General features: G+C 39.5%; 1 protein-coding gene across 20 annotated transcripts in view; it reads left to right on the plus strand.

The window, feature by feature from the left end:
- The window catches only part of SLC8A1 (solute carrier family 8 member A1), a 413,146-nt gene that overhangs the window by 361,213 nt on the left and 24,292 nt on the right, over positions 1-27,641 (plus strand). For all 20 annotated transcript variants that reach the window (XM_030800085.1, XM_030800095.1, XM_030800096.1 and 17 more), the window contains one exon: positions 8,499-8,774. In XM_030800085.1, coding sequence (XP_030655945.1) covers positions 8,499-8,774 — 276 coding nt within the window. The remainder of the gene's footprint in view (positions 1-8,498; positions 8,775-27,641) is intronic.

Genomic DNA, 27,641 nt, shown 5'->3' on the forward strand with positions numbered 1-27,641 from the left:
TAAAATAAAATTCTAGGAAGAATAAAATTGAGCCAGCCATTCATTCTCTGAAAGAGCAATATAATATTTTGTGTATTATATCATATCCAGAGGATTAATTTAAGGAGGAGAGATATTTCCCAATTACACTTTTCATAAAACAATGCTAAATGAGCTTACATTTTATTGGAATGAATTTTTGCTGTACAAACCATAGAGATTTTTCTCTATGGAAACCATGGGTCATGTAATTGTAGTGAGGTGATAGAGTTTTAGATCTCCTAAGCAAGTCATTTAAATTCTCTGAGCCTCAGATTCTTCATCTCTAAAACAGAGAAAATAATACCTACTGCAGCAGGCTCCTGGGAGGATGAAGACTAAGTGGGATGTACACTTTTACCTACATGCATAAAAGTAACACTCAGTAAGTGAACCTGCATTCATAGATGAATCACAGCAGCATCTTAAGAGGCTCTGGGCAGTGTTTATGCCCCTCTGCATGTGGAGCAGCCTTGGGTATACATCTACCCTTTATATACATGTTAACATTCTCTAGGACATAACATTGATATGTTTGTTGAAAATTACAGGGTTATCACTGCCGAAACAGTTGCTTCACGACTCAGCTTCCCACACTACAGGAGGCTAATTTAGACACAGCTGCTGATATATACAAAGTGTTATCAGAGTCCTCAGGCCAGTCTTAGAACCTGGTGTGCCCACATACTACCCACTGTAACTAAACCATCTAAACTAGCAGGAGGTATCTACACTTGCTGAGTACCAATTCTACTTGACAAAGCCTTATTTCTTAGGTATTCAAGTCTATAGGGAATGTTTCCCTATTTCAGGAGCTTGGAATTCTGTCAATCCTACAATTAGTAAAGGGTAAGAGAACACTCTAAATTTCAAGATTCTTACCCTGACTTGGAGTTATTTTATAAACAACCAAGCTCCGGGCAAAAACACACATGACTAATTACATTAAACTGTAATTTAGGAACACTCAATTCATATAGCAGAATTTTTTTTAGGAACAAGAGACACTAAAGCAATCAATTTTCAGCTTTAAACAGATTTGTTTTGGTAATAATCGAACTTGCACGGAGCTAGAACTCCTTAGTGAATCCATGTTTCATTTTGACAGTGGCTACATTCGCTAAGAAATATTTCTGTCACGTTAAATATTTATTGTGCTATGTTAACCATCCCAACAAAGTCCATAATGGCTTAAGCTGGTAAGCATTCTGTTCTTTCTGGATGATTTCATCTAGATGTTCATTCATTTCAGCCAGGTTTGAAAGTGATTAACAGAGAGTGAGTTGCCTTCTTGAGGCCCTTTACAATACCGTCACACATCACCTGGCCCAAACCCCTTAAGAAGTAGCACTGGTCCCGTGGGACAGGATAGCCCACAGATTAGCTGTGGCTTGGAAGAAGCGGGTAGGGATGGCTAATGGGGCCTGTATAGAACAGTCCAGTAGTCCAAGTTACAAATATATAGCAAACTCGAACTCAAATTTTATGTACAATAGTATTGATATCCAATGTGAGGGATCTAGGTTGTGCATTCCTTATGAGACTCTAATGCCTGATGATCTTTCACTGTCTCCCATCCCCCAAAGATGGGACCATCTAGTTGCAAGAAAATAAGCTCAGGGTTCCCACTGATTCCACATTATGGTGAGTACATAACAATAATAGAAATAAAGTGCAAAATAAATGTAATGCGCTTGAATCATCCGGAAACCATCAAAACTGTCTTCCAGAAAACCAGTCACTGGTGCCAAAAAGTTTGGAGACCACTGGCCTAGGGGATGGGGCCTGGACAAATGAGTAGAACCTAACAGCCTGAGCTGACTGCCAGAGACTCTAAACCTGGATTGTGAGATTATGAGTTCCCTAATAGCTGAAACTCTCAGAAGTGGCACAAGTAACCATTCGGCAGAGAAATTTGAAAGAAATTCATATTAAGCAGGGGTTGAACTTGGCACACTCCAAAACCCTCCTAAAGCTTTAATCTCAGGTATTTTCTAAGACCCACGTTTCAGTTGGTGGAAGAAAATGCCTACATTTTCTTCTGTGCACTGGCAACTCATAGATCTAGGAATTCGAGCCAATTGTTTTCTGAGCTATCTTTGATAGGAAGTGTCTTTCAATATACTTAGAAGAAAAGTTGTTGACATCATTTACTTTGCATCAGAGAATATGTTAAGTACTTCCCACCAATTAAGGTATAGAGAAATGTTTATTGCACATCTCCAAAATACAAAAAAAGAGATAAACTCTTGTTTGGGAATAAATCTTTGGGTTACTGAATTTAGTGGCAGAGGCCATTAAGAGTGGGAAGAGATAAGGTGTCACTAGACATAAGGTAAAAGCATGTAAAAGGGAAAAGAAAGAAAAGTTTCAGATCATTTTATGAGCAAGAAAGTAAAAACCACTGGCCTTTATGGCGTCAGATACACAGGCATACACACTTTCTCACACATACACAGATATACACAGATGCAAACTAGGGAACAAAAATGTATCAATTGAATCACCATTCTGTTTTATTTTTCTTAGCTGATTGCTAAGGTCTTTCATCTTTTATTCTTTATGATTCTCTCAGAACCTTTAAAGCAAAGAGAAACAGAAATATGTAACAGGAGAGTAGAATTTGATTTGTAATTACTGTATGTCAGGTTGCAAAAAAGTCATAATTCTGGAGGAGAAAGCCTATTGAGTGCCTGGAAAGAATTGAAAGTCAGACACGTCCACAGATGAACAGCAGCATACATTTTCCAGACCGCTTTACATACAGACTTGTGATGATTCAGGCCACTTTCCCAAATTCAAGGGCGATGAGCTAGAGGCAAACCAGGATGTTTGATTCAGATGGTTGACCTTTGGCAACCAGTAATGGAAATAAGAACTTGTCACACTCTAAAGGAGAGATTCCTTATGATTCGACGTTAAGAAAGGAGATTCTGCCACTTGCCACAACACGGATGAGCCTGGAGGACATTATGCTAAGTGAAAGAAGCCAGACAGAGAAAGAAAAATATTGCATGGTCTCACTTATATGTGGAAAATATATACGTTTGAAAAGAGCTCAAATACACCGAGATAGGAATGAAGCAGTGGTTACCATCTTACTATAGGCAGGGGTTGGGGGAGGCAATGAGAGACATAGGTTGAAGGATACAAAATAGCAGATAGGAAGGATGAACATGTTTAGAGATCGAATGGACCACATGGGGACTAATGCTAATGAAATTGTATTAGAAATGTTTGTTAAATAAGTAGACTTCAACTGCTTTTGTCACAGGAAAAAGTAACTAGATGAGATAGATGTTAATTTGCCTCCCTATAATAATTTTACTATCTAACTATATCCTGTAACAAGACATTGTTAATCTCAAATGTATACGATAAAATTTTAAACAAATGTTTAAATAGAAAAAATAGAGGTTCCAAAACAGTCACACCATGATCCCCTGCTTTTACCTGATTGATTTATTTCCCATGTTTTCTTGGTCCACACAGGTCTGAGAAAGAGCTTATGGCTGGCTCTGCCAAAGAAATAAGCAACCCAAAAATCATATCTAGAAAGTATTAGAATACAAATATTACGGCACCTCAATATTTTCAAATTCCTAAAAAAAAAAAAAAGGTGCCACTGTATCTATATAACACTAGGCATTAAAAAAATTCTGACTCAAACTTTGAATCAATATGTGATACTGAACTCCTCTACTTTCTTCCATGAGGCATTTTCTATAGTAAAATGTTCCCTGGACTGTTAGATCAAATCCCAACTCACTTCAATTCTGTGTGAGATTATTTTTGCAAGTCACTTAAATTCTCTGAACTTCAGGATCTTCATATGTATAATGGGGTTAATAATGCCCACTTTGCACGGTTATTTTAAGGATGAAATCAGATCAGGTATGTGAAAGAATTTAGCTCAGTGCCTGTCAATTAAGAGACACCCCACCAGGTTCCCTTCCTGTTTCTTTCTTTTCTTAAAAGCAAGCAGCTTGGGGAAATGAATGATAATGGCTCATTCAAACAGAATATATACTCAGTGAAATCAGGATACTCACATTGTATTGATTTACTGCCTTCCTTCAGACAAGTAACAATAAGAGAATATGGCACATTTGTCTATAAAGAGGCATACAGTTTTAAAAAGGACTTGAGTATTTCTTCTTCCAGTCCCCACAACAGCTCTGAGATGGGAGTTAGGAAACTCTTTTGACAGGTGAGCAACTGAGGCTCAGGAAATTTAAGTGTCTTGCCCCAAAACAAGCTGTCAGAACTATAAAGTGGCCTAAGTCTTCTGACCCAAGTGTCCATTATCTTCCAGCAGTCTCTTTTTCTGGTTCTCAGAGCTCTCCCTGAATTCAAGCCCTGAGCAGGTAGACAGAGGTGTAAAGAAACACCTGTTTACTTTAAAAGATATGTTACCTACTTTAAAAGATACATGCAAAGCCCAGGGTTTTGTCTTTCACGGTCAGTCATGCTGATGATGCTCTTGCTCTCATGCTTCCGAGCCGGAACGGTACAAGTACTGTTACATCAATAGCTGAACTGACACCCTGTGCACTATCTGCATTTTTAATGATTTGGTTACTTTTGGAGTTATACTTAGGAAGTCCAATGTGTATCAGGGAAGCCATTTAAAAGGCAACAGGAAGGATTAATCAAATACAGGTTATTTTCCATTAGCTGAAAAGAATGATTCTGAGATAAGAGGAATTTACATGGGATTCAGTAAAAGCAAACCCACCAACCTGTCTTTCCTTTCTAACACAGAGAAGGGACTTGAAAGAATTACGTAGCCTCCAGGAACCCTAGGCTGGTGAACATAGAGAACCACAGAACAGGCATACTACCATCATCTTTGCTGTCACATAAATGATGCTGCTAGGATTTTTTAATGTTTCACTACTCTTCACAAAGAAAGAACAGACTTTCAAGTGTAGTCCAGATGGTGATGGATGAACATGATATTTCTTTGTCCTTTCCCAAGACAGGGTAATTGCGCATCATGCATGGCAGGCCGTGGTCATTTTTAATATTTAAGTGATGTCTGAGTTGGAGATTAAAATTTATAAAGAGCAGTGAGATCCCAGAGAAAAGGATGGGAGGCCACTTTTCCTTTCAAATGTTATAAAAGCAGATGGGCTTCCCATTCCAGACTTATGCATTAAAACATTTAGATTCTTTGTGATATTGGAAGCCTACAGAAAGAACACACACTCTCTCTCTCTCTCTCACACAAACACACACTCACACATTTTGCATTAATTGATCATGAAGGTAATTTCAGAGGACAAAATTAATTTTTGTTTTTAAAAACCTATAATGTAACCTTAGGACCTAGCATGTTGACTAAACAAATAATGATGGAGAAACACAGTAACAATCTTAAATGGAGGGAAATAATGATAACTACCATGATAATCATTACCTTGAAATATTCTCAGACACTTTACAAAGATGATCTAATTATTCCTGTGTACATCTCTCACGGGAAAGGTGTTATTTCCATCTTGAAGACAAATATAATGTCTACTCTCAATTTATAAGTGGCATTTCTTCTGAGAAGCTTCATTATTTGTTTTCTTGTTCGTCTTCAAAATAAGAGATTTAGATGCCCCAAATTAAGTAATTTTGTAGAGAAAAGGCAGCATAGTTCATGTTTCTGTGATTGATTCAAATGTTTTCCAAAGCATTTTATTCATATGCCCTGTGAAATTATAAAATGTTCACAAATATAGAAATTAAAAAGGATAGGATCCAAAATAAATATAACTAGAAAACCTAGTGCTTTTTCTCAACTTTTCTGAGTATGTGCCCCCTTCCCAGCCCCGGCTGGAATGGGGAGTGGGTAAGAGGAGATTCTGGGAATGGGAATGTATTAATGTGACTTTCTTCTTCCTTCCTCCTTCAAATAAACCCTGAGGATTGCATCTCTAACATGGAGTTCTACCTGGAGCTAAAGTGTAGGGTAAAAGAGAAGTGGGAAGAAAAGTAAAAGAAAGAAAAAAGAAGAAATGTATAAGGAAACAAACAAAAAAGAGTAGGTAATAGAAACACTGAGTAGTTGTTCCTACATTTCCATGTCATGATATAGAGAGGCTTCTGAAGGGCTGCTGTAATCAATACCACAGACTGGGTGGTTTGAATAACAAATTTCTTTTCTGGCAGTTCTGGGAACTGAAAATCTGAGATCAAGGTGTTGGCAGGTTCGGTTTCTCCTGAGGCCAATCTCCTTGGCTTGTAAATGTCTGTCTTCTCACTGGATACTCACATGGTCTTTCCTCTGTGCACGCACATCCCTGATGTCTCTCTGTGCATCCCAGTTTCCTATTATAAGGACACCAGTCATATTGGATTAGAACTCACCCTAATGGCCCTGTTTTCACTTAATTACCTTTTTAAAGGCCCTATTTCCAAATAAGGTCACATTCTGGGTTGCTGACAGAGCTTTAACATATGAATTTTAGGGAGACACAGTGCAGCCCATACCAGGTGTTTTTATTAAAAAGTATCTTCTGCTTCCAGGCAAAGTTGATATAACAAATACTGCATGAACAGCAGAGGGTACGGTCAGCAATGCTTTTTCACTCACAAACATTCTGATGAGCTGACCTGACTCAAGCTCCTCACTGGGGAGTTCTCCAAAGGCAGTTCCACTCATCTGCAATGGCTTCTCCCAGCAGTTTATCCAAAGCCTCAAAGATGAGGCTGCTTTCTTCACAGACCCCCAAAGTGTATTCATATAATTCCAACCATGTGCTCACGGAAGAGCAGGCCATTGCCTCTTCTCTTTTCCTGTAAAATGACAGAGGACAAATCCAGACATTTCTCTTTAGATGTTTTCTGAGAGGTGTTTTTCCCTCAAATCTCTTGTGCTTTCAGAGAGTTTTCTCAATCATCATCTGCACCCGATGGCTTAGCCTGCCACAGAGTGTCTCACGAAGACCACACGCGTGTGCCCCATGCTGGCCATCTCAGGTCACGCAGTTCAGCTGGAAAATTGCAGCCCCACCTACAGCCGGCTGCACTAGTGGGACCAAGTAAAGTGGCACCCTGATGACAAGGTTGGAACGGGTCAACAAAGACTTCAAGGAGATATTCTTCTTTCCAAAATGGCCACATAACACACGTATTTGCCACCACTTCAAGAAAAGTTGACATTCAATATCCTCATTTTAAAACATGTCAATGTGCATTATTTTCACATAAGTGAAATCTCCATTTTAGAATACTATTATTGATTTCCTGGTTCCTTTAAATAGCATGCTTTGTGCATTTCTTTGTACACTGATAATATGACTTAATTGGCAAAATTGTGATATATATATTATGTAATTGCATAGTTATATAAAGTCAATAGAAATTACTGCATGCACTCCTTCATTCGACACATACTTAACCACCTTAGTTCACATGCTGGAGATGGTACCAAACACCAGGGACACAAAGATGCATGAATTCCTGCCCTGGAAGGGTTCTCAGTCAACTAGAGAAGAGAAGAACATGAATATGTACAATTTAGAAAAGCAGTTCTCAAACTTGACCATGCATCAGTGTTACATGGAGGGCTTGTTCAAGCCCAGTTTGCTGTCACCCCCTCCCCAATTTCTGACTCAGTGGGACTGATAATTTGAATTTCTAACAAGTTCTCTGTGCCACCTGCTCAGGAAGCACACTCTGAGAACCACTGATCCAGAGTTACAAGTGTTGGGAAGCTCCTCTGAGAAGGAGTTCCCAGCATGGGTTTGGGGGGAGGTCAGAGAGTGCATCACAGAGGAAGTGAGTCTTAAAGGATGGGTGAGGAAGGATAAGGGTGGAGCGATTAGGATATGACAAGCACATTTAGTTCTAAAGAACAAAAGTAGGAGAAAGTGTATCTGGTTTGGAAAAATGCAAATAAATTTCATTTTTTGGCATATAATTATTTGGCAAGTAATTCCAAGGCTTGAGTTTGAAATAGTTGCAGGAGATGACGCTGGAGAAATATGCAAGGCTTAGAGCCATGATTAACGGCCTTGTGTGAACATTATCCTGTAGGTGATTATATAACCCAGAGTTGGACTTCAGGTTGCAAGAAAATAACCCTAGTAGAACTCCATCTACAGTTGTCTTTCTTCAAAAGAGCGTTCTTTCTCAGGCTGACACAGGGCTTGCCAACCTTTTAGAATAAATCATTTTCATTTCTCTGAAGTGACAAGTCTCACCAGATGTGAAAGTAGAAAGGGTGTGTTGATTGCATGGACGCAGAACTGGGTAGGGGTTAAGTTTTTGCCATTGACCAATGAGCCACAGGTAAGAGGCATTTCAGTGTCTTGATAATTCATTAGTTATGATTAACTCTTGGAAAACCCTAAACTTCACCCACTTCTCATGGCCTCCTGTCACGTAGAGTGGAGGGATGACCGGCCTAGACAGGAGAGATTGAGAGAGAGGAAGACCCGTTAGCACAGGTTGTGATGAAATGTGCTTCGTTCCGTTCTCTCTAGGGGAAGATGATGACGACGATGAATGTGGGGAAGAGAAGCTGCCCTCCTGTTTCGATTACGTGATGCACTTTCTGACTGTGTTCTGGAAGGTCCTCTTTGCCTTCGTCCCCCCTACTGAATACTGGAATGGCTGGGCATGTTTCATTGTCTCCATCCTCATGATTGGCCTACTGACAGCATTCATTGGAGACCTGGCTTCCCACTTTGGCTGCACCATTGGCCTGAAAGATTCTGTGACTGCAGTCGTGTTCGTCGCACTTGGAACATCAGTGCCAGGTAGAAATTACATTCATGTATAATTCCTCCAGTAGCAGAAGTTCATTTGCCTTCTTGACGCCTCCTTTCCTACAATTTCAAGGGCTGTGATAACAAACCAAGACCTATGAAAGATGAGAGCCCAGAGGTATAAATAATGTCACTGCTGGAACACTGTCACGGCCCTTCTCAAGGTTCAAAAGCCGGTCAGTGTCACTGCAATGACAGGAAAGCATCCCAGATCCCCAGAGGGTCTCCATGGCCTGTAAGAAACCAGACTGGTTTGATGGATAGATTTTCAGATCAGCTTCCCATTGCAATGAGCACTTTTGAAAAAACAAAACAAAAATATAGAGTCAGCTTTAAGAACCAAATTTCTGTCTTTTATATACTTGGTAACACTTTAATGATCTCTATGAAACTGTGTTCATTTAGGTAACTAGGAAAATGTACTTACTGGAGACCTGATAAAATATTCTCTTGACCCAAATATTAATGAGAGGAAAGAGAAAGTAGACATTGATCAAGACAGGAAAAAAGTAATCCTGACAAAAGTGGACAGGCCAAATGTATATTTCATGAACATCCCTTCATGCATTCTTTACAAGCTGAATTTTTCGTATGACCTACTTTTTTATGTTTACTCATATTTCTGAGTAAGACATCATCTTCCCAAACAACATTGATAGCAATAATTTTCAAACTTTGGTGGGGATCAGAATTACCTGAGAGCTTATTAAGAAATACGAATCCCTGAGAACCATCAACAACCTCTGGAAGATCTAGGAGTGACAGGGCCCAGGAATGTGGGTTGTAAAGCTCACAAGTGACTCTGGTATACACCAGAGCTTATTGTAACTGAAACTCTGGATCTACTCTCCAGCACTAATTAGCATCTTGACAGATATATAGCCTTTACTTTGAGCAACAATACCCACGTTCTTAACCAAATACCAAGCCAAGGACAAGCATTACAGTAGACTTGGAAAAAGGCAGGACTAGAAGCAAATACAGCTGTGCTAATGGTGCTATTCACTGTCCACTTTCCATATTTGCCACTGTCCTGACATAGTCACTTTGTTTTCTACTAAAGTTTGCCATAGTTGGCAAGCCTGACTTTTGATTTGAATCTGAAAACAACTACAGTTTAAATTATGTATTTCTTTCTACTCAAATTCATCAGTTATTCTTCTTCAGGCAGCTATTTATCATCTCAGTGACTGTGGCCAAGTTACTTAACCTCTCTGAGCCTCAGTTTCTACATTTACAAAATAGGGATAATCATACTTAACATGCAGAATTATGGTCAAGATTGGAAAAAAATACCTGCAAATTATGCATCTAGTAAAGCACCTGGGACATAGAAAAGATTTAATAAAATTTTATTTCTGGTGATTATTGTTTCTATTGAATAATTTAGGATGATCTGAACAGTATAAATCTGGACACTTCATTCATTAACCATGGATGAAGTATCCAGATTTATACTGGTCAGCCATAAGGCATGGTGTTATGCAACTGACTGACTGCCTGCCTGGGGTTTCTGATTAAAGACTCCACATGCTTCTGGCAACCAATTGAGGGAATGGAGGAGCTAGGAGACCTAGAGGGTTCTCTTACTTTCACCTTAGCAAGCAGGGCTGTTTGAAGTCATTCAGTTGACCATTGATTCTTAGAGAAGAGCACTCCCTTCTCAATCCCAACTACGTTCCAGCAGTTCCATATTGGTCCTTTTCTTTGCATCTTTTTCCAGAGTTACCAGAAGTTTACCAAGCAGAAGGAAAAACTTAAAATATTCTTAAGGTGTTTTGATTAGAGACTATATATAAAACCAAAGGAATAAATGTTGTGGTTGTCCGTTGCTTCTATCTGAGGTACTTATAGGAAAATATGTTGGAGTCCACTTTTCCTATGGTTTAAGTCACTGAATCACATTGCGTCCAAGTTAGCACACACTGTTGGTCATGGGTTTAGTCCCTGAGGAGAATATGTGCAAATAATCATAAAGGCAAAAATTAGGCCTTATAACAATTGTCCAAAATCGGCAGTTTATCCAACCAAATATATCTCCTGTTTTCAAAAGGATTTTAAAAATGCTTTTCCTATCTGAAATCTTTGTTCCTGAAAGTGTTTTTACTCCCCAATACCTCGTGTATCCAGTATACCCTCAAGCTGGCTTTTTCTAAATGTCAGTCTTCCAAAAGGCCTCTGTGTGTCTCTTGTTTTAAGAAACTCTTGAAAATCGTGGCAGCCTTATAATTAAAATTTATTTTTTCCTATAACATGAATTATGGATTACAGCAAACCTTCATGTTTAGAGGAGTCACTTGTTCTGCCACTTAAAACTAACTCGGAACCCAGGTAGAGACATCAAGAGGTAAGAAAATCTGTTTGGGCAAAATAGAACAGAATCATTTGTTGTTGAAATGGTTTCCCTACACTGCCATAAATGCTTTCCATTGGGACACAGATTTCTTTGCTCTGTTATTGAGAGAATTCCATAATTTGCTGCAATATTAACTGTGCAGCAAGCTCCCCAAACAATATATTCAGAGGTAATCTCAGATAATCATATCTATATAAAGACATTTTTTCCAAAAACTGTGAAAATTGAACAGGCTGTTGGATGAACATCATATTTCTGACTTTATTTTTCGACCCTGCTGATTCAGAGCAATGTTTTATTATATATCCTGACTCCTAAGAAAAATGGTGCTATTGTTTCTAGATGACAAAGCCCAATTGCTACAGGCAGAAGAATAAAGAAAAATAATTCCCTTCACTTATAGCCTACTATTTAGTCAGCAGCGGTCCTGGGGCCCAGCATTTTCTCTAGGCCGATGTTTTGGCACTTTTCCTGAAACAGAAGGGCCCCTTCCTAGTGTCTGATATTCTGCTGCTTCTTTCTAGGTTAGACTTTTGGATTCTTAGATTCTAAAGGCCAGACGGACATTGAAAACTTTCCCGTTAGTCCTCCTGCCTCAAGGCAGGAATTAGTATCTATATATCTCATCAAAAGTGTTTTTACCATACTATTCAAAATGTATGGGGAAAAGCTTATACATTTTCAAGTGAGACAAAGCTTCTTCCTTGTACCAGCTGGTAGCAAATGCTCATACTCTACTGGCAGAGAAGGATTCATAAAGGTCTTCATTTACCCTCAATGTTAGGTGTTTCAGCAAGAGTTTGAAGACCCGTGCCTGTGAATAGAGAAACGGCCTTCTCTTCCCGAATCACCATTTTTCAGACTTATCTCTCTGGAGAAAGAGGCTTCCCAAATAGCCTCTTCCCACCTTTAAATGTTGGAGTAAGCCCAAGACTGGTATCCATCCTTCTTCTCATCTTGGTGCATGCTCACTTCCTGGACATCAGTCTCCATGGTGTAAATGACATCTATAGGCCAATGACTGCCAAATGTATATCTCCAGCCTCAATTTTCCTCTAAGTGCTAGATTCATATACTAGCTGTCTTCCCTATATTGATGCTAGACATATAATTTGCAGCTCAGAATTACTATATCTAAAACAGAACTGTTGATTTCTACTGCCCAATGGCCTTATCCTTTAACCAAACCTACTCTTTCCACATCTTGCCTTTCTCAGGAGAACAAGTCATCATCCATCCAGGTATCCTTGATTCCTTTTTCTCCTCCCCATGGTCAAAGGTCCTGCAGATCTTTATTTTTTAATTTTATTTTTGTTTTTTTTTTTGAGATGGAGACTCACTCTGTCACCCAGGCTGGACTGCAGTGGCATGATCTTGGCTCACTGCAACCTCCGTCTCCTGGGTTCAAGCGATTCTCCTGCCTCAGCCTCCCGAGTAGCTGGGACTACAGGCACATGCCACCATGCCTAGCTAATTTTTGTATTTTTAGTAGAGAGAGGGTTTCACCATATTGGTCAGGCTGGTCTCAAGCTCTTGACCTTAGGTGATCCCCCCCACCCACCCCTGCCCTGCCACCCCTGACCCCCGCCTCAGCCTCCCAAAGTGCTGGAATTATAGGAGTGAGCCACCACACCTGGCTGACCTTTCCTTTAAAGTGTGTCTTGATTGAGCCCACCTAGCTATCTCTCCACCACCATCATCCTAGTCTATACAACTGTCCTCTCTCACGCATATCTCTGCAGTAGCCTCCTATCTGTCTCCCTGCTTCTGCTAGAGATCATTTTAAGCGGTAAATCAGGCCACACTACAGCTTATAGACTTCCAATGGCTTCTTACTTAACTTAGGATAAACTCTGAAAAGCATCACTCTGTCTTACCAAGACCAACGTGATTTGGCCCCTGCCTATCTTTCCAGTCTGTTCTTTTCCTTGCCTGCTGTTCTTTGGGCCCATAGGCCTTTTTTTCTATCCACACACCAAGCTCATTCCTTTCTTTGAATTGCACTAGCTGTCTCATATCCCCTTCATTTACACAAGACTGGCTGTTTGTCTTCAATTGCATCTCATCTTAAATGATATCTTTAAAGAGGCCTTTTATAATCACCAACTGTGAAGTAGTCAACCAGTTCTTATGTATTATTTCACTCTATTTTCTATATTTATTACATTCCAGATTTTTTTAGTTTACTTATTTTTGAATGTTATTATTTTCTAACTCTGTCCTCTAAAATGTAAGCTTCATTGGAAGAGAAACCTTGTTCTTTTCTCTAGTGCCTAGAGTGGTGCCTAGCTAACACAGAAGTAATGCAATTGTGTATCTGTGTGTTTGTCTTTGGGTTGTATATGTAAATACATGTACAAATCAGTCATTTACATGAGTACAAGTTGGTTCAATCAGATTGCTTTCTTCCTAATATCTTCTAGTGACAGTTAAGAATTGAAATTATTGAGGGAGGTAAGTAGATATTTTTTAGTGTTGCTTATTCTTGAATAGGACATATCTGAGAAGGTTATTGTAGTAAGAAGGGACAAAAGCAAACTTAAGAGCACTGAGGACCTCAGAACAAACATTTTTCCTCTTTCATAATTTTGGCTATGGTGGGAACTGTGATGAGGAGCAAGGTATTTTTTTGGTCTTTTCTTCATTCTTTTCTCTCCTATGATCCCTTCTCGCAAGACCCAGACCTCAGGCCAGTACTTTTAAAACTTTAGGTAGACCGGGTGCGGTAGCTCACACCTGTAATCCCAGCACTTTGGGAGGCTGAGGCAGGCAGATCACTTGAGGTCAGGAGTCCAAGACCAACCTGGCCAACATGGTGAAACCCTGTCTCTAATAAAAATACAAAACTTAGCCAGGCGTGGTGGTGGGCACCTGTAATCCCCACTACTCGGGACGCTGAGACAGAAGAAGGGCTTGAACCCGGGAGGCGGAGGTTGCACTGAGTTGAGATCGCACCACTGCACTCCAGCCTGGGTGACAGAGCAAGACTCCATCTCAAAAAAAAAAAAAAAAAATTTAGGTATACTCTGGAGTGCTGAATTTTGCAGTAGCCTAACACAAGTGTATAACTGTTATATATCATATTATTTCTATGGAAAACCAGGTTCAAAATAAAGGGAAAAAAAATTAAGAAGGAGCATTTGGAGCCCAGCCTTTTTTTGGACTAAGGGCCACCTAGTCATTGGACATTCTTTTAGCTTACAGTTATTTACTTGGATAAGCCTTGGGTATATTGGGCCAGGACATTCCAGCTTATATCCCAGATTCAAAATATGGACTTTCTTTTCATCTCTTATTCCTATTGGATTCAAATAAATAGAAGTAAGCATCCTCCTTTAACTGCAGGGAGAACTCTGAGATACTGATGAGTGGTGGGGGGTTTTGCCCCATTAAGTCTTGCCTTCATCTTTCTCTGCGCGTCTTGGTGGGGGTTGTGCCTGATGCTTGCTGACTTCTCTCACTAGTTCCCATTACCAGCTGGTTGCTACCGGGCCAGAGAAGCTTAAAAATTGGGTATGCTAGGCTGTCCTTTAGTCTCTGGCATTGTATGATTTTCTGTGTCCTTCCTATGTTTTGAATATTCTTTTATCCCTTGCATTCTGTCAAATATGAATTATTTCCCTTTAAGGATTTTAAGGCTGAAGGAGAAAGAAATAGACAGTTTTGGTTTCCATTCCCCCCCCCCCAATTTTGTATATAGAACCTTTTTAATAAAATAAAACCTTATGTTGGGGAAATTTGATGTCATTTTTAAATTACAACACTTTTAGACTACTGAATTCCATAGGAAGAACTTGATATATAAAACTGGTTATCCTGGTTGTTCACCATGTTCTCTTAGCATGGTGTTAATGACTGTGCACCAAGAGGGTAGAGGGACAAGAGCTTTAGAGCTGAATTCAGGAACCTGGACTTCTAACCCTTACTTACTGCATGGCTTTAACCAATTTCTTGACTCTCTGAGCCTCAATTTTCTTGCCTGTAAAATCAGCCTAATGATACATGGCAATTCAAACAAAGTTTTCAAGAAGATTAAGTAACAGCATGGATCTCAGAGAATGTATCAGCTGAAAATTGGTATAAAATACAGGAAACTATTATCATTATTTACACTGAGATCAACTCTAAAAAAAAAAATAGCAAAAGGAATAGAAAACACCAGAAAATGAGAATAAATGGGAAAAGTTTTGAGCAGAGAAGGAACATTTTTAAAATTTACCACAAAGCTCCACTCTATGCTAGGCATCAGCACTGTATATACTTTATTTATTATCTTACTTAGGTTATGTCATTAAGTGATGTGAACTGATCTTGCCTCCTTTCAGCCTTTATTTTTTTTGACGCTTAGATCCTTCCCTTGAAAATGATATTTTTTTCTGTTTGTTCAGCACTGTGCTACAAAACATTATATTATTTTTAGTAATTGAGAAAAACAGTTAGCTATTGATAGCTTATGTTTTTCAGTTTTTAATTTTCTGGCTTCTAACAACTCTCAAAACTAAGATATTCTATAGAATACTTAAACAGCAAGTACTTTACAATTTACTGTGTCCTGTTGCTTTACTTCTCAGTGGCCCCCCAAGTAACTTGTATTGTTGTGCAGGTTGTATGCTGCATACTCCAAGAGGCCCCATAATCTGAGTGACCCTCCTGGAGATGTATAGGGTACAACATGCCTGGATGTAACTCCAGTGGCCCTGTCTAAAATCACTTAATAGCTTATAGGAGAGTGAGTACAAGTATCCTCATGTTACATGAGAACTAAAACTCATAGAGAATAAATGACTTGTCCATATTTAGCCAAAGTTTGTATGGATGGTAAACTGTGGAATCCATGTTATCTCTCGTTTTTATAATCTGGTACTCAGCTACTCTATCGTGCCATCTTGGACTTATTTTTAAAGTATTGCATATGCTCTTTTCCATATGCCTTACAAATGTTTTAAGAAATTTTTAAATTTCTCTCTTTCCCTCAATTTTATTATTTTTTACTTTTAAGGCATGCAACAGTAGGATTACATTTAAACTCTTTAAGGTCAGGAACTATTATTCTATTTGGCGTGAAAAACACCTAATGGAGTGCATGCTTTGAAAAAATTCAGAAATGAATCAAGATCCAGTTCTGTACCTGTAAACTATTAGCATTTCCTGTACGTAAAAATTTAATCACTAAGACAACTGAAAGATGTTCAGTTCTGACCCAGATGGCAACAACAACAACAAAAAAATAGAATACCAAGATAATTCTCATCAGCACAGCCATGTGCCACTAATGAATCTGAACACAAAGAGAGATTTGGTCTTCCCAAGCCAGACCAAACACAGCTGTGATACACAGCTACCCAGGTGCCGGTCAGTGGGGCCTAGGAAGGGCATGCTGAGGACACCATCCTAGCAGCCACGTTCTGCCCAGGCTTACTGGCAGCTTTGGAAATTACGTTCCAGTGTTCTAGATCTCTGAGCAGAAGTAGGAGTGGGAACCATAGAGGTTAATATTCCAAGGTCTCACCAGTAAACACACTCAGTCTACTCTTCACTTAACAGCAGAGAGGTGGTCAGGAGCGAACACAAAAATGCCCACTCATCACAAACGTGTTCCCCTTGGGAAACTGTACCCAGTCATTCTGAATTCTGAGCTCCCTTGAAGGACAGCAGGGAATCAGATTAATTCCATCATTTCTTCTCATCCCATCCTACTTCAAATAGATGTGTTGTTCTCAGTGCAAAGCTCACAGATAGATTGACAGTTAACAGCCTCTGTCTCAGAGAAGTTATGCAAAGTCTTAGCACAATGACTACGTGCTAAAGGGTTATAAAAGAACATGAGCTTTAGAGAGGCAGGTAGACCTGTGTTCAAACCCAACCCTCCCTCCTCTACTTACTAGAGGTATGACACCCCCAGAGGCAAATTGCTTAACTCCTCTAAGCCAGAATAATAGGAACATGAAAATCCATCTCACAGAGTTGTAGTGAGGATTACATGAGAGTGAATTTATGAAGTACCCAACACAGAGCCTCGCATATAGTAGACCCTGAGAAATGTTGGATCTCCTTTACTTTCTATTTCAGTGCACTGATAAACAAGTTAGGCCTCCTGGGGTATTTACCTTAGCTACATTGCAGCGGTTGAAAACTGAGAAACTAAGTAAATTTTCAGCCTGTCTTCATTTTTCCCTATGTTAGGAATTCTAGTGAGGTGGACGTGTCCAAATGTGCTTCTGTTTCCTGCAATTTCACTGACCATGAGCTTTCTCCTCTCAACATTGACATTTCAAGTCAGACAGCCAGTGTCAAGAGGTGCCATTGTGACAGTGTGCATACATATTTAATTGGACGGCTACATTTCACATCAGCTTAAATGGAAATGAAAACAGAGTTACTTTACCCTAAGCCAGTATTTCCCAGTGGCTATGGTGTCAGTTTCCCCAAGAGGCTCCTAAAGGGCAACTATATTTTGTTTTCACATACTCTAATAAGCAACAAGTTTCTTTACTACCAAAAAAGTTCAGTACTGCTGAATGGACCCTCAGATCTGTAGTCAGGCCAAGTGGCAAGGCCAACCAGGGACACTGCCAGAGGGGCAGCACGGGACAGGCCTAATTACTCAAATGGCTTTCCACAGGACCTTATCTTAACCTCGCTCCAGCAAGCAGCAGTCTGGAGTTTAAATGCTTTGTACTTTCCAGCACACTTTCCCATGAATAGATGATGTCATCAGAGTTAAAGAAAGCCTGCAAAGGCAAACATTTTTGAGGAGAGAATGAAACAAAAGAAGGCTAGAAACCAGAATTTACAAGATTTTCCCTATAAATGGCACCATAACTGCCTGTTATCATATACTGAAAAACAGTGGGGAATAGGCTGCATGCAGCCGACCCAAAGCATCTGTAAAAAACCTGGGAAAGATCCATTTCAAAGCTCTTTGCGTCCTTTATTCTTTCTCTTCAAAGGAAGAGTTTTTTTATTAAATACTTTTAAGGGTTTTTTGTTGGTAGTTACACCCCTTATTTCCCTCAAAGGGCAGTACTGCATGGGCACCTGGCATTGAGTACAAAGCTGGAGGGGAACCAGGATGGTAATAATGATGTCATCTACCAGGAGGTGGTCCAGGGAGCAGGGATGCTCAGCATGTGTCCTGCCCGATCTGAAGTCCTGCAGAGTCTTTGGATTAGTGCCGCAACCCCATACCAGCCAACTTTACTCAGTCCCATAAAAGTCACAGTGTAAGAGAAGAGAGCTAAAAATATTTTATTCTATTCTATCTAGGCCTTCTTACATACTCTAGGTTGGCCAGAGCAAGGGCACTTGGTAGAAACGTCATGCTGTACAGGTGTGCATTCGTGTGTTTTATGTTTAGAGGGTTGGTGTCATGCATGTGCTATGTGAATGAGTGTAAATTTCCCTTTCTTTTCAGGCTCAGGGCGTATTGCAAAGGGAATGAGCATCGAGTGTAGCAAAAGCATTCACAAGAGTGTCAGTCTCTAAGGAATGATTTGTAAATAATGTTGAGTTGATGACTTTTATTTCTGCCTCTTCACATTTGAAATGAAGGTGGCCAGGTGTGCTGGCTCACGTCTGTAATCCCCACACTTTGGGAGGCCAAGGCAGGAGGATCACTTGAGTCCAGGAGTTTGAGACAAGCCTGCGCAACATAGAGAGGCCCTGTCTCTACAAAAAAAAGTTTTAAATTAGCTGGGCATGGTGGTATGCACCTGTTGTCCCAGCTACTCAGGAGGCTGAGATGGGAGGATCACTTGAGCCCAGGAGGCCAAGGCTGCAGTGAGCCACGATCATGCCATCACACTCAGCCTCAGTGACAGAGTGAGACACTGTCTCAAAAAAAAAAAAAAAAAAAAAAAAAACTTCTCAAGGACCACTGTTTTCTGGTGGGTTGTTTTTATTTTAATGCTGTCTCAGTCTGCATCTTTTAACAACTTTATGGTGGTATCACTTACATACCATAAAATGCATCCATTTGTAGTACATACAATTTCATGATTTTTAGTAAATTCACTGAGTCTTACTACCATTACCCTAATCCAGTTTTAGAACATTTCATCACCCCAGTAAGATGCCTCACAGCCATTTACAGGTAATCCTCATCTCCACCCTCTGCCCCAGGCAACCACTGATGTACTTTCTGACTCAACAGGTTTGTCTTTTCTCTATTTTTCACAAGGACCAATTCTAATATAAAAATGTCATGGATTCTCTACATGATAGTGTCAGAATTTACCATGGATTCTGTAAGATTTTGAAATTATTTTATTTTATTCATCACAGAATCTCTATATATTTTAAATTACATGAGATATTTTTTGTTCTTCATTGTTTTGTATATATATGGATTTGTCCACCTTTTTAAAACAATTCCACGACCCTGCCCCCAACAGTAATCTTGGTTCATACATTGCAAATTGCTGGGGGTGTGGGGATCACACAATGGTGCTTAGAATTAGCACTGTGACTCTTAGGGCAGTACCTGATGTTTCATGATACATAAATGACAAATGTCCGTGACCAGTTCAGTCAGTTGATCACAACACAGTGCTAAGGAGGCAACTCTCACAAATGCAGCTTCTTACTCTCATTCATGGCCCCAGCACGTCACACTGTAGGTGCTGACTGTTGGCTCCTAAATCAATTCAAATCCATCACAACCATTAGGAAGAGAGTACAGAGACCAAGGCCTGTTGACAAGAGGCTCTGTGCACGATCTCCCTGCACAAAGAATGACACGTTGTTGCTAAACGCAAGAGAAGAAAATAGGGGCTATAAGAAAGCAAAACTTCATTGCCATGTCTGGTCCCTGCATGAGAAACAAATGAATTTAAGCCCATTGGTATTTTTAGAAAAGAGAACAAATAAAACGCTAACTCATTTTAAAAGGCAAAGCTTACATGTGGCCATAAAACATTTTAATATCTGTTTGGCGTAGTGCATATTATAGATATGAAATCATGGTGCTTGGCATTTATGCACAGCGCCAGCTGGAATCCCATCACTGCTCCTCGGCACACAGACCTCACATCCTGCCTTTTCTCAGGAATGAAACATAAGCTCTGTATTACTTGTTTATACTCTGATTCATTCCAGAAAAGGATTTCAATCCATCAGATGCTTTGCATTGTTCACCCATCTTTTCTAGCACATGATCTAAAAACAGTAACTCTGTTAGTGCCCATATTTGATAACCTTTGTTCAGCTCAGCATCTAATAAATCCTGTATTTTGTACTCAAGGAGAAAACAGCTTATTTTGGTTGTATTTGTTACAATCAAGAAATTATGTGTTGTATTTGTTTTCTCTCCCTGGCTTGCTCCCCACCCCCATCCTGCCTCTCTGGAGCCCAGGGGACTTTTTGGCATAGTCCTCCATAAATTATAAGCTATTATTAGGTCATCATTGTAAAAAATCCTGAGTCAAGATAACAAGAAAGGCTTGCTGTAACTCCAGACTAAAATGATCCCCACTGGGGTCCACAGATGGGCCCACCAGAGGATTAATCATAGCCTGTGATTCCTGAGTTATAGTTGCAAAACAACAGGTAACCACAACTATGCCAAGTGATCATGAAAATGTCCTTCTATGAAGGATTCTATGATGAGCTTTCAGATGGTTGAAATACGGCAAATCAGAACCCCAAAACTAACCCACTTGTCCCATTAGAGGATTGCAGTTCTGGTCGATCAAGGGGAACCAGCACTTTGTATGAGGCTGCACTGGAAGTGGTTGGATGTGCTTCCTGCCCCTTAGTCTGTGCTTTGGGGAAAAATGGGGCAAACCACATAGAAGAACCTGAAAATAACTTTCTGCTATGTCAAGTATTCTTATCCTGAGAGTAAAGATCAAGCTCTGTCATCTATAGCTTCTATAACTGAACTGAGTCTACAGTGGAATACTAGTGACAAGAAATATTCACAATGAAACACTGTATTTTGACAATGCCAATAGCTAACGAGGAAGCCCAAACTGAGTCTCTGAAGCAATGTGGCATTCTTGATCATCAAATTTTCAAGTGGTTTTCCCTCTATACCATTCATAAAATCATTAAAAAAGAGACAAATACCATTTTAAAAATTAAAACAAAGGAAGCAATATGACCCAGTGGCAAAGCATACGCTTTCAAGCCATATACTTAAGGAGCCCCCACTATGTACTGGCCAGTGTTGGGCATGGCGGAGATGGGGGATAAACAAGACAGATGATATGTCTACTCCCGTGGAGTAAGACTGGTACTTATAAACAGATGATAAATGATCAGATAGCACAGAAGATGAACACAGTTGAGAAGAAAATATAAATGAGATCATGGAGCCATAGAATAGACAGAGTGTTTACGTGGGGGAGGGGGTATTTTAATAGGAAGCTTTGACTTTGTACACTACTAATCTCTAACAAATCACACTTCAAACCTCTAATCTGTGTCCCCCCGCCCCAACCCCACCCCCGATTTACTCAGGCAGGTCTAGTCTCAGAAACTGAAAAGTTATTTTCTTTCCACTTCAAATAATGGCTTTGAATTATTTTTCCTTCTCACTCCGGCACCTGGTACTCTCATATGAGCCCCCCTACCACCTCTGTTCTCAGCAGATGGTACCCCACCGCCCTGGATTCTTCTCCCACAGACCCTCCATTCTAAATATTCAGGATTAGTTATGACTTTGGAATATCCAACAAATGATCACAGTAAGCTCCCAATGGTTAATGATGGTTTCAGGAAGGCAGACCCCTTGCATTTAACACACACACACACACACACACACACACACACACAAAATGCTTTCATAGTAACTACATTTGTATAGCTTCATCATTTTAAAAGTATGTTTTTATAATTTATCTCTTTGATACCCACAGCAGCCCTGAGAGTTAGGCAGCATAGATGTGTTATCATGTTCGGAGCATGGAGTTGTTATCTGGCAAGTTGATGAAGGATCCTGGAAATGGACTGGCAGCATGAGGATCTGAACACCAGAAATTACAGGATGTGGGTTCTAATCCCACCTCGTGCCCTCACATTCATCTGACCCCTAAGGAGCTTCCGTTTCCTCCCCTGACAAAATGAAACTAAGGGTAACTCTTCCCCCCCATCTTCCTCCTCAGAATTGTCAGGCACGGCAGATAGTATAACATTCATGGACTTGCTCTGAAAATTACAAGAATCTATAAAAATAAGTGATATTTAACAAAAGCTATTTGTTAAGTATCCACAAGAAGCTATCCTATGTCGCTGGGAGAGAGACAAAGGAGAACATTTTGAGAGATCAGGCTCATGGCATATTCTTAGCAGCTTAGGTAGAGCTCTATGCCTTCTTTTCTTTTCTTTTTTTTTTTTCATTGTAAGTTACATATCTCATAAGAGCCCAAATACAAATGATGCAAGATGGGCATTACACCCCCTTCCCAAACATCTCAAGGACATGAATCTCTTAACAAGGTTGTAAAAAGTATTTGTCAGGTTAAGTGAATATGCAAAGCAATTTCGTGGGTTGAAGTCACTAAAACATACTGTTAACAAATAAAACAGAAGGTATTTGTAGCACAAAATATAAAATTAAGAGAGAAGATTTTGGTGCTACTCCGCAGTTCTTCAATGCTTAACAGGAGTAGTTGGGGGAAAATGAAGAAATAAACACATCTTCCCTTCACAGCTGGTACTGCGCAAACTTTCACAGTGGGTGAAGTTGCTTTTTAGGATTCTTGTTCCATATTGTGGACTGTCCTAGGCACCCTCCTGACACTGGATCCCAGGCCAGATCCTGATGTCAAGGCTATCTCCTCTTCTTCTATTCTACTCCTTCCTCCTCCCCGTGACCAGATCCTGACACTGGATCCTAGGCCAGATCCTGACGTCAAGGCTATCTCCTCTTCTTCTATTCCACTCCTTCCTCCTCCCCACTACACCCTTTGAGATGCATCTGCTCTGTTTGTAGTATGTAGGATGCTTTTCATCCAAGGATTTGTCTAACATAATTACGAATGCTGAATTAACCAAAAGGACGAGGAAAAAGCTGAAATTCAGCCGTTCACTCCTTCCCAGATAGACTCTGTATTTAAATGTCTATTTTTAACCTATATTTATTAGTTTTTAGTAGCACAAGCAATAAACAATACATGCTGTTTGTAAATAGAAAATGTTAATAAGCAAGCAACAAAAAGAAATCCTGCCATCTCACCACCATCTACATTCAGCCATTTGCATCTTTAAAATTGTGAAATCCTGGGACATTTAAATAAATTGCACAAAAAATGTGTATACAGATATATAGCAAATATTTACCCATACTTTTTATGGACTGATAGTAGGCGTAGTTACATAAGCTGCTTTCTCACATAGCAGTGTGTCATGAATGTTTTTGTTAGTGTACTTTAACAGTTGCACAATATCATGTTATATGAAGTTGCAATTTATTTTTTCTAAAATGATAGACAATTGTTTCTAATTTTTCTCTAACATAGAAACTCTGCTCCAATCCCTGATATAAATCTGTGTGTTTATAAAATTGCTTCTAGAGCCTCAGAAGTAGAGAACTGCTGGACCAAATAGTTTGTAGACTTTTCAGTCTTTTGATAGGCACATATGCTTTTTTTGTATCCTATGACTAATCTGTAGGAATGAGTTAATGGAGGAAATTTTACACCAAATCACAGCAAGGTGGAAGGCAAAACAGGTGAATTATCAGAAATTTTCAGAACCCATTCAAGTCTCACCTGTCCTCAAGTGTCACCTGCTGCCTCCTGTGCTGGATTGAGGTTGCATGCAGTGGCCTACTTTTAATAGTGTTCATATTTTTGTGAACTGATAATACACAAAGCAGCCCCTTCAAAAAAGTGTCTCTGGAATGAGTAACTGGGTAGATATCCATTGGGGAAAGGCACACTTTGGGCATCTTCGGTGTCTTATCTAGATCCATACACTTAGAATCACACCAGTATAATCCAGCTAACAACGAAGTTTCCTTATAACCCATTAAGGCTACCTGCAGGTGAGAATGAAGGTTTCTGTTTTCTTTATATATCTCTTCAAGTTAATGTACAGTTTCTCTATCTGATCCTTCTCAGCTAGCTCTAGCAAGACAGGCAAACCTGTGTCTTTACTATCTCTAAAATAAGAGAGAAGAGAATTTGAGGAGATTTGGGTAGGAGATGGATGTTCCAGAAATAGAACAAAGCATAGAAGAAAGAACTAGGCTTCAAATGCAAAGAGGATTAACCGAAAGAGGGAGATTATTGGGAAGGCAGGAGAAGCGAGTCAGAGGACACCAATCTGTGCAGGGCAGCCCTAGATTGTGTTTAAGGCAGGAAGTTAGTTTCAGTTATATCTATATAATAACAAACCATCTGGCTTGGGAAAATGACAATTAATTCAGCTATTTGTTTTTAGCTTCAAATTTGCCCTTGCTTTTTTCCTTTTCAAAATTAGCCAAATGTTGCTTAACTAAATCTTATGATTTTTTTGCCCTCATAGACTTTGCATTATTAAAATAAGAGTTATTATGAAAGTAATAGAATCATGGCCCAAAACTGAAAATATCAAAAACTTGATGCTATTTTAAAAGCAGGTTCATTCCAGCCCATTTTAAAGTACTATAAAGACAGCCTAAATGTAATGCCAGGAGAAGCCAAGAATTTAAGGAATCAAAAAAAATTATTCATCATTTGGAAGCCAAATGAGGATTCTTTTTACACGAACCAGTGAAGTGAGTGTGTGTATGTGAGTGGCAGAGTGTAATTTTCTTTATCAGAGAATTATCTCCATTAATGGTATGAAGGAAAAAGGAGTCTTTCATGAAAATAGCTCCTTCTTAATCTGTTTCTGATCCATGTTTGCCAAAGGAGTCAGCCTGATGTTTCTATATGGAATAATTCTATTTATTTTCCTTCAAACGATCAGCTGCTTTACCACTGTGTAGTCACAGTCGGAGTGGAACATGATGAAGCTTCCTGATATTTTCCTTGGACTGTCTGTCCGTTGTCAAATGTATCAGTTATCTAGACCTTGTCAGCACCCCTTGGATCCCCTCTTGGACACCTGTGAACATCACACTGAAAAATAATCCTATTCTAGGTGTGTGTAGTGGAGTCTTATCATTTCCTTTTGAGAACGTGACTCGAATTACGGTTTGGAAAGCAGATCAAATAGTGCTGCGCTGCTGGTTTGTATCCTTTCGCTTCTCTGTTTTGTGTTCCCTGAAAAATAAACCTCCATTTTTTCTCTCCTTTAATTAGAATAAATTTCTTTCTTTGAACTTAAAATATAGCAGGATATCAGATACAAAGTAGGAAAACTAAGCCCGGGGCACCACCGTAAAGTGCAAACATTCAAGTTAACATGCAAAAATGAAAAATAGCTAATTTGTTCAGTAACAAAAATGGTTACTTTAAAAACAAATCTATGTGTCACTCATTCCATACATCATTACCTCAGTTAATCCAAGGGAGGCATCATTGTCCTCCTTACAGGGACAAAGAAACCAGGGCTGTGAGTGGTCGGTTAGTGGAGCTCAGTCTGGTTGGGGAAGCTTTGATAAATACCAATGGTCCAGCCACATCTCAGGCCGATTAAGCAGAAACTCAAGGTGGGGATAGCAAGTTCGTGTTTTCAAAAGTTGTCCTGCTGACTCTCGTTTGTAGCTGGGGACAAAAGTGACTAGAAGCAGGTGCCCTGATCCTGCCAATATAGGTCCTCTTGAACTTTTTACTTATCTCTGCTTCCTCCTCTTCTAAAACTAGGTCATGTCACTGTCTCCATTTCTTCTTTACCCTCTTCAGGGACAACTTTTATGGGCAGAAATTTTCAATGTGTTTCCTTTTTTCAACTCCTCATCTACCTGGTTATTAATCAATCAATCATCAGCAATTCCCTTACCTCTTGAACTTCACTTGGAAGCCAAATGATGATTCTTTTCACATGAACCAGTGAAGTGTGTGTGTGTGTGTGAGAGAGAGAGAGAGAGAGAGACAGAGAGAGAGGTTTTCTATTTACTTGGGTAAATAAATATCACAACCAAAGACAAATGCTTGTTTAAGATCTTCAGTGATAGCAGAAGAACAAGTACATAAGTAAACAATATTTCTCTTTTAATTCTAAAAGAGCAAGACGGATGAGGGTACAGAAGGCAAGAAAGAAGAGAGGAATATATACACTGAGCAAAGACATCTACCTTACAGCCATTAGTAAGATTTGGGCTTTAAACCAAAAGAGCTCTAATGTCTTTTAATGACTTTGGTTGTATGAAATTTTCAAAGTAAAATAATTAAGAATTTTAAGCTCTATCACACTTTTAAATGCAAAGGATTGTCAAGTTAATAATTTTTAAAGGATGTTATAACTCCTTAAAAGTATAGAATCATTGGCAATAGTCAGAATTCCCTACCATGTATGGATTCTCTGGGGATCTGGCTCTGTTGTATTATTAAAATAGCTAATAATACTGAACACCCATTAAGTGCCAGGCCCTATTCTATTCGTGTTAACTCATTTCCTTCAAAACTCTATGAAGTAAGTAAGCTTCCAACCTGGCAAACAGAGCAGCAGAATTCAATCAATTTAGGTAATTCCCCCTCATTTGGCCTTTTAGGGTAGCTGGAATAGGGTTAAAAAAAATATGAGAATAACCATATTGTGAGTGGAAGAAGCTACAATTAAGCAGCCCCCAGCATCTCCATGACGCCTACCCACATTTTATCAGCAAAATAACCACTATTGCCAAGGGCATCCTTGTTTCTAAGAGAAACCAGCTTCTTACTTCTTTCTGATTAGCTACTTCCCTGGAACTTAAACGTCTATTACTCACAGGAAGGCCCCCAAAACTTGGGCACTTGGAGTGGTATCTCCCCTTCCCTTGTCTTACAACTATGGTTCTCAAGCCTTGGTATAAATAGGGACAACCTAAGCCACTTGTTAAAAGATATATTTCTGTATCCTGTCCTCAGAGAATCTGATTAGGTGGATCTAGCAGTGGTGTCCAAGAGAGAGAATACAGTCATGGCTTCTTAGTTTCTGTTTCTGGCTGGGCCAGTAAAGCCCCTTCGACATCCCTCTTGTCTGCTTATCACTAGAGACAGAAACTAAAAACCATGGCTTCAGGCTGCCAAAAGCCTAAAACAAAACATAACAGAACAACAACAAAATAAGGCAGGGTGGACAAGCTTGGGGGTGAAGCCCCAAACCTACATTTTTTAAGCAAAGCTCTCCAGGCACTTCTGTGATTTTATTAACACTAGACACAGCCTTTGAAACATGGTCATCTGTCTGCCACCTTGGCTTCACTCGTATCAATCAATGGCCAGTCAGAGTGATTTGAAGTTGATAATTTTGCCGACATTTCTTACCTAATTTTAAAAGGTAAATGATTGTGCCATGTAGTGTAATTCCATAAATATTGTCACAGTTTGATCTAAGGTAGTATCTTCAGGTCTTGAGATCTTCCTAGGATTTTCAAATATTTAAGTCATTTATTCTTCACAATGATAAGATAGTTATAATCATCAGTTAAT

Source organism: Nomascus leucogenys, chromosome 19 (genome assembly GCF_006542625.1).
Source record: "Nomascus leucogenys isolate Asia chromosome 19, Asia_NLE_v1, whole genome shotgun sequence".
Classification (NCBI taxonomy): domain Eukaryota; kingdom Metazoa; phylum Chordata; class Mammalia; order Primates; family Hylobatidae; genus Nomascus; species Nomascus leucogenys.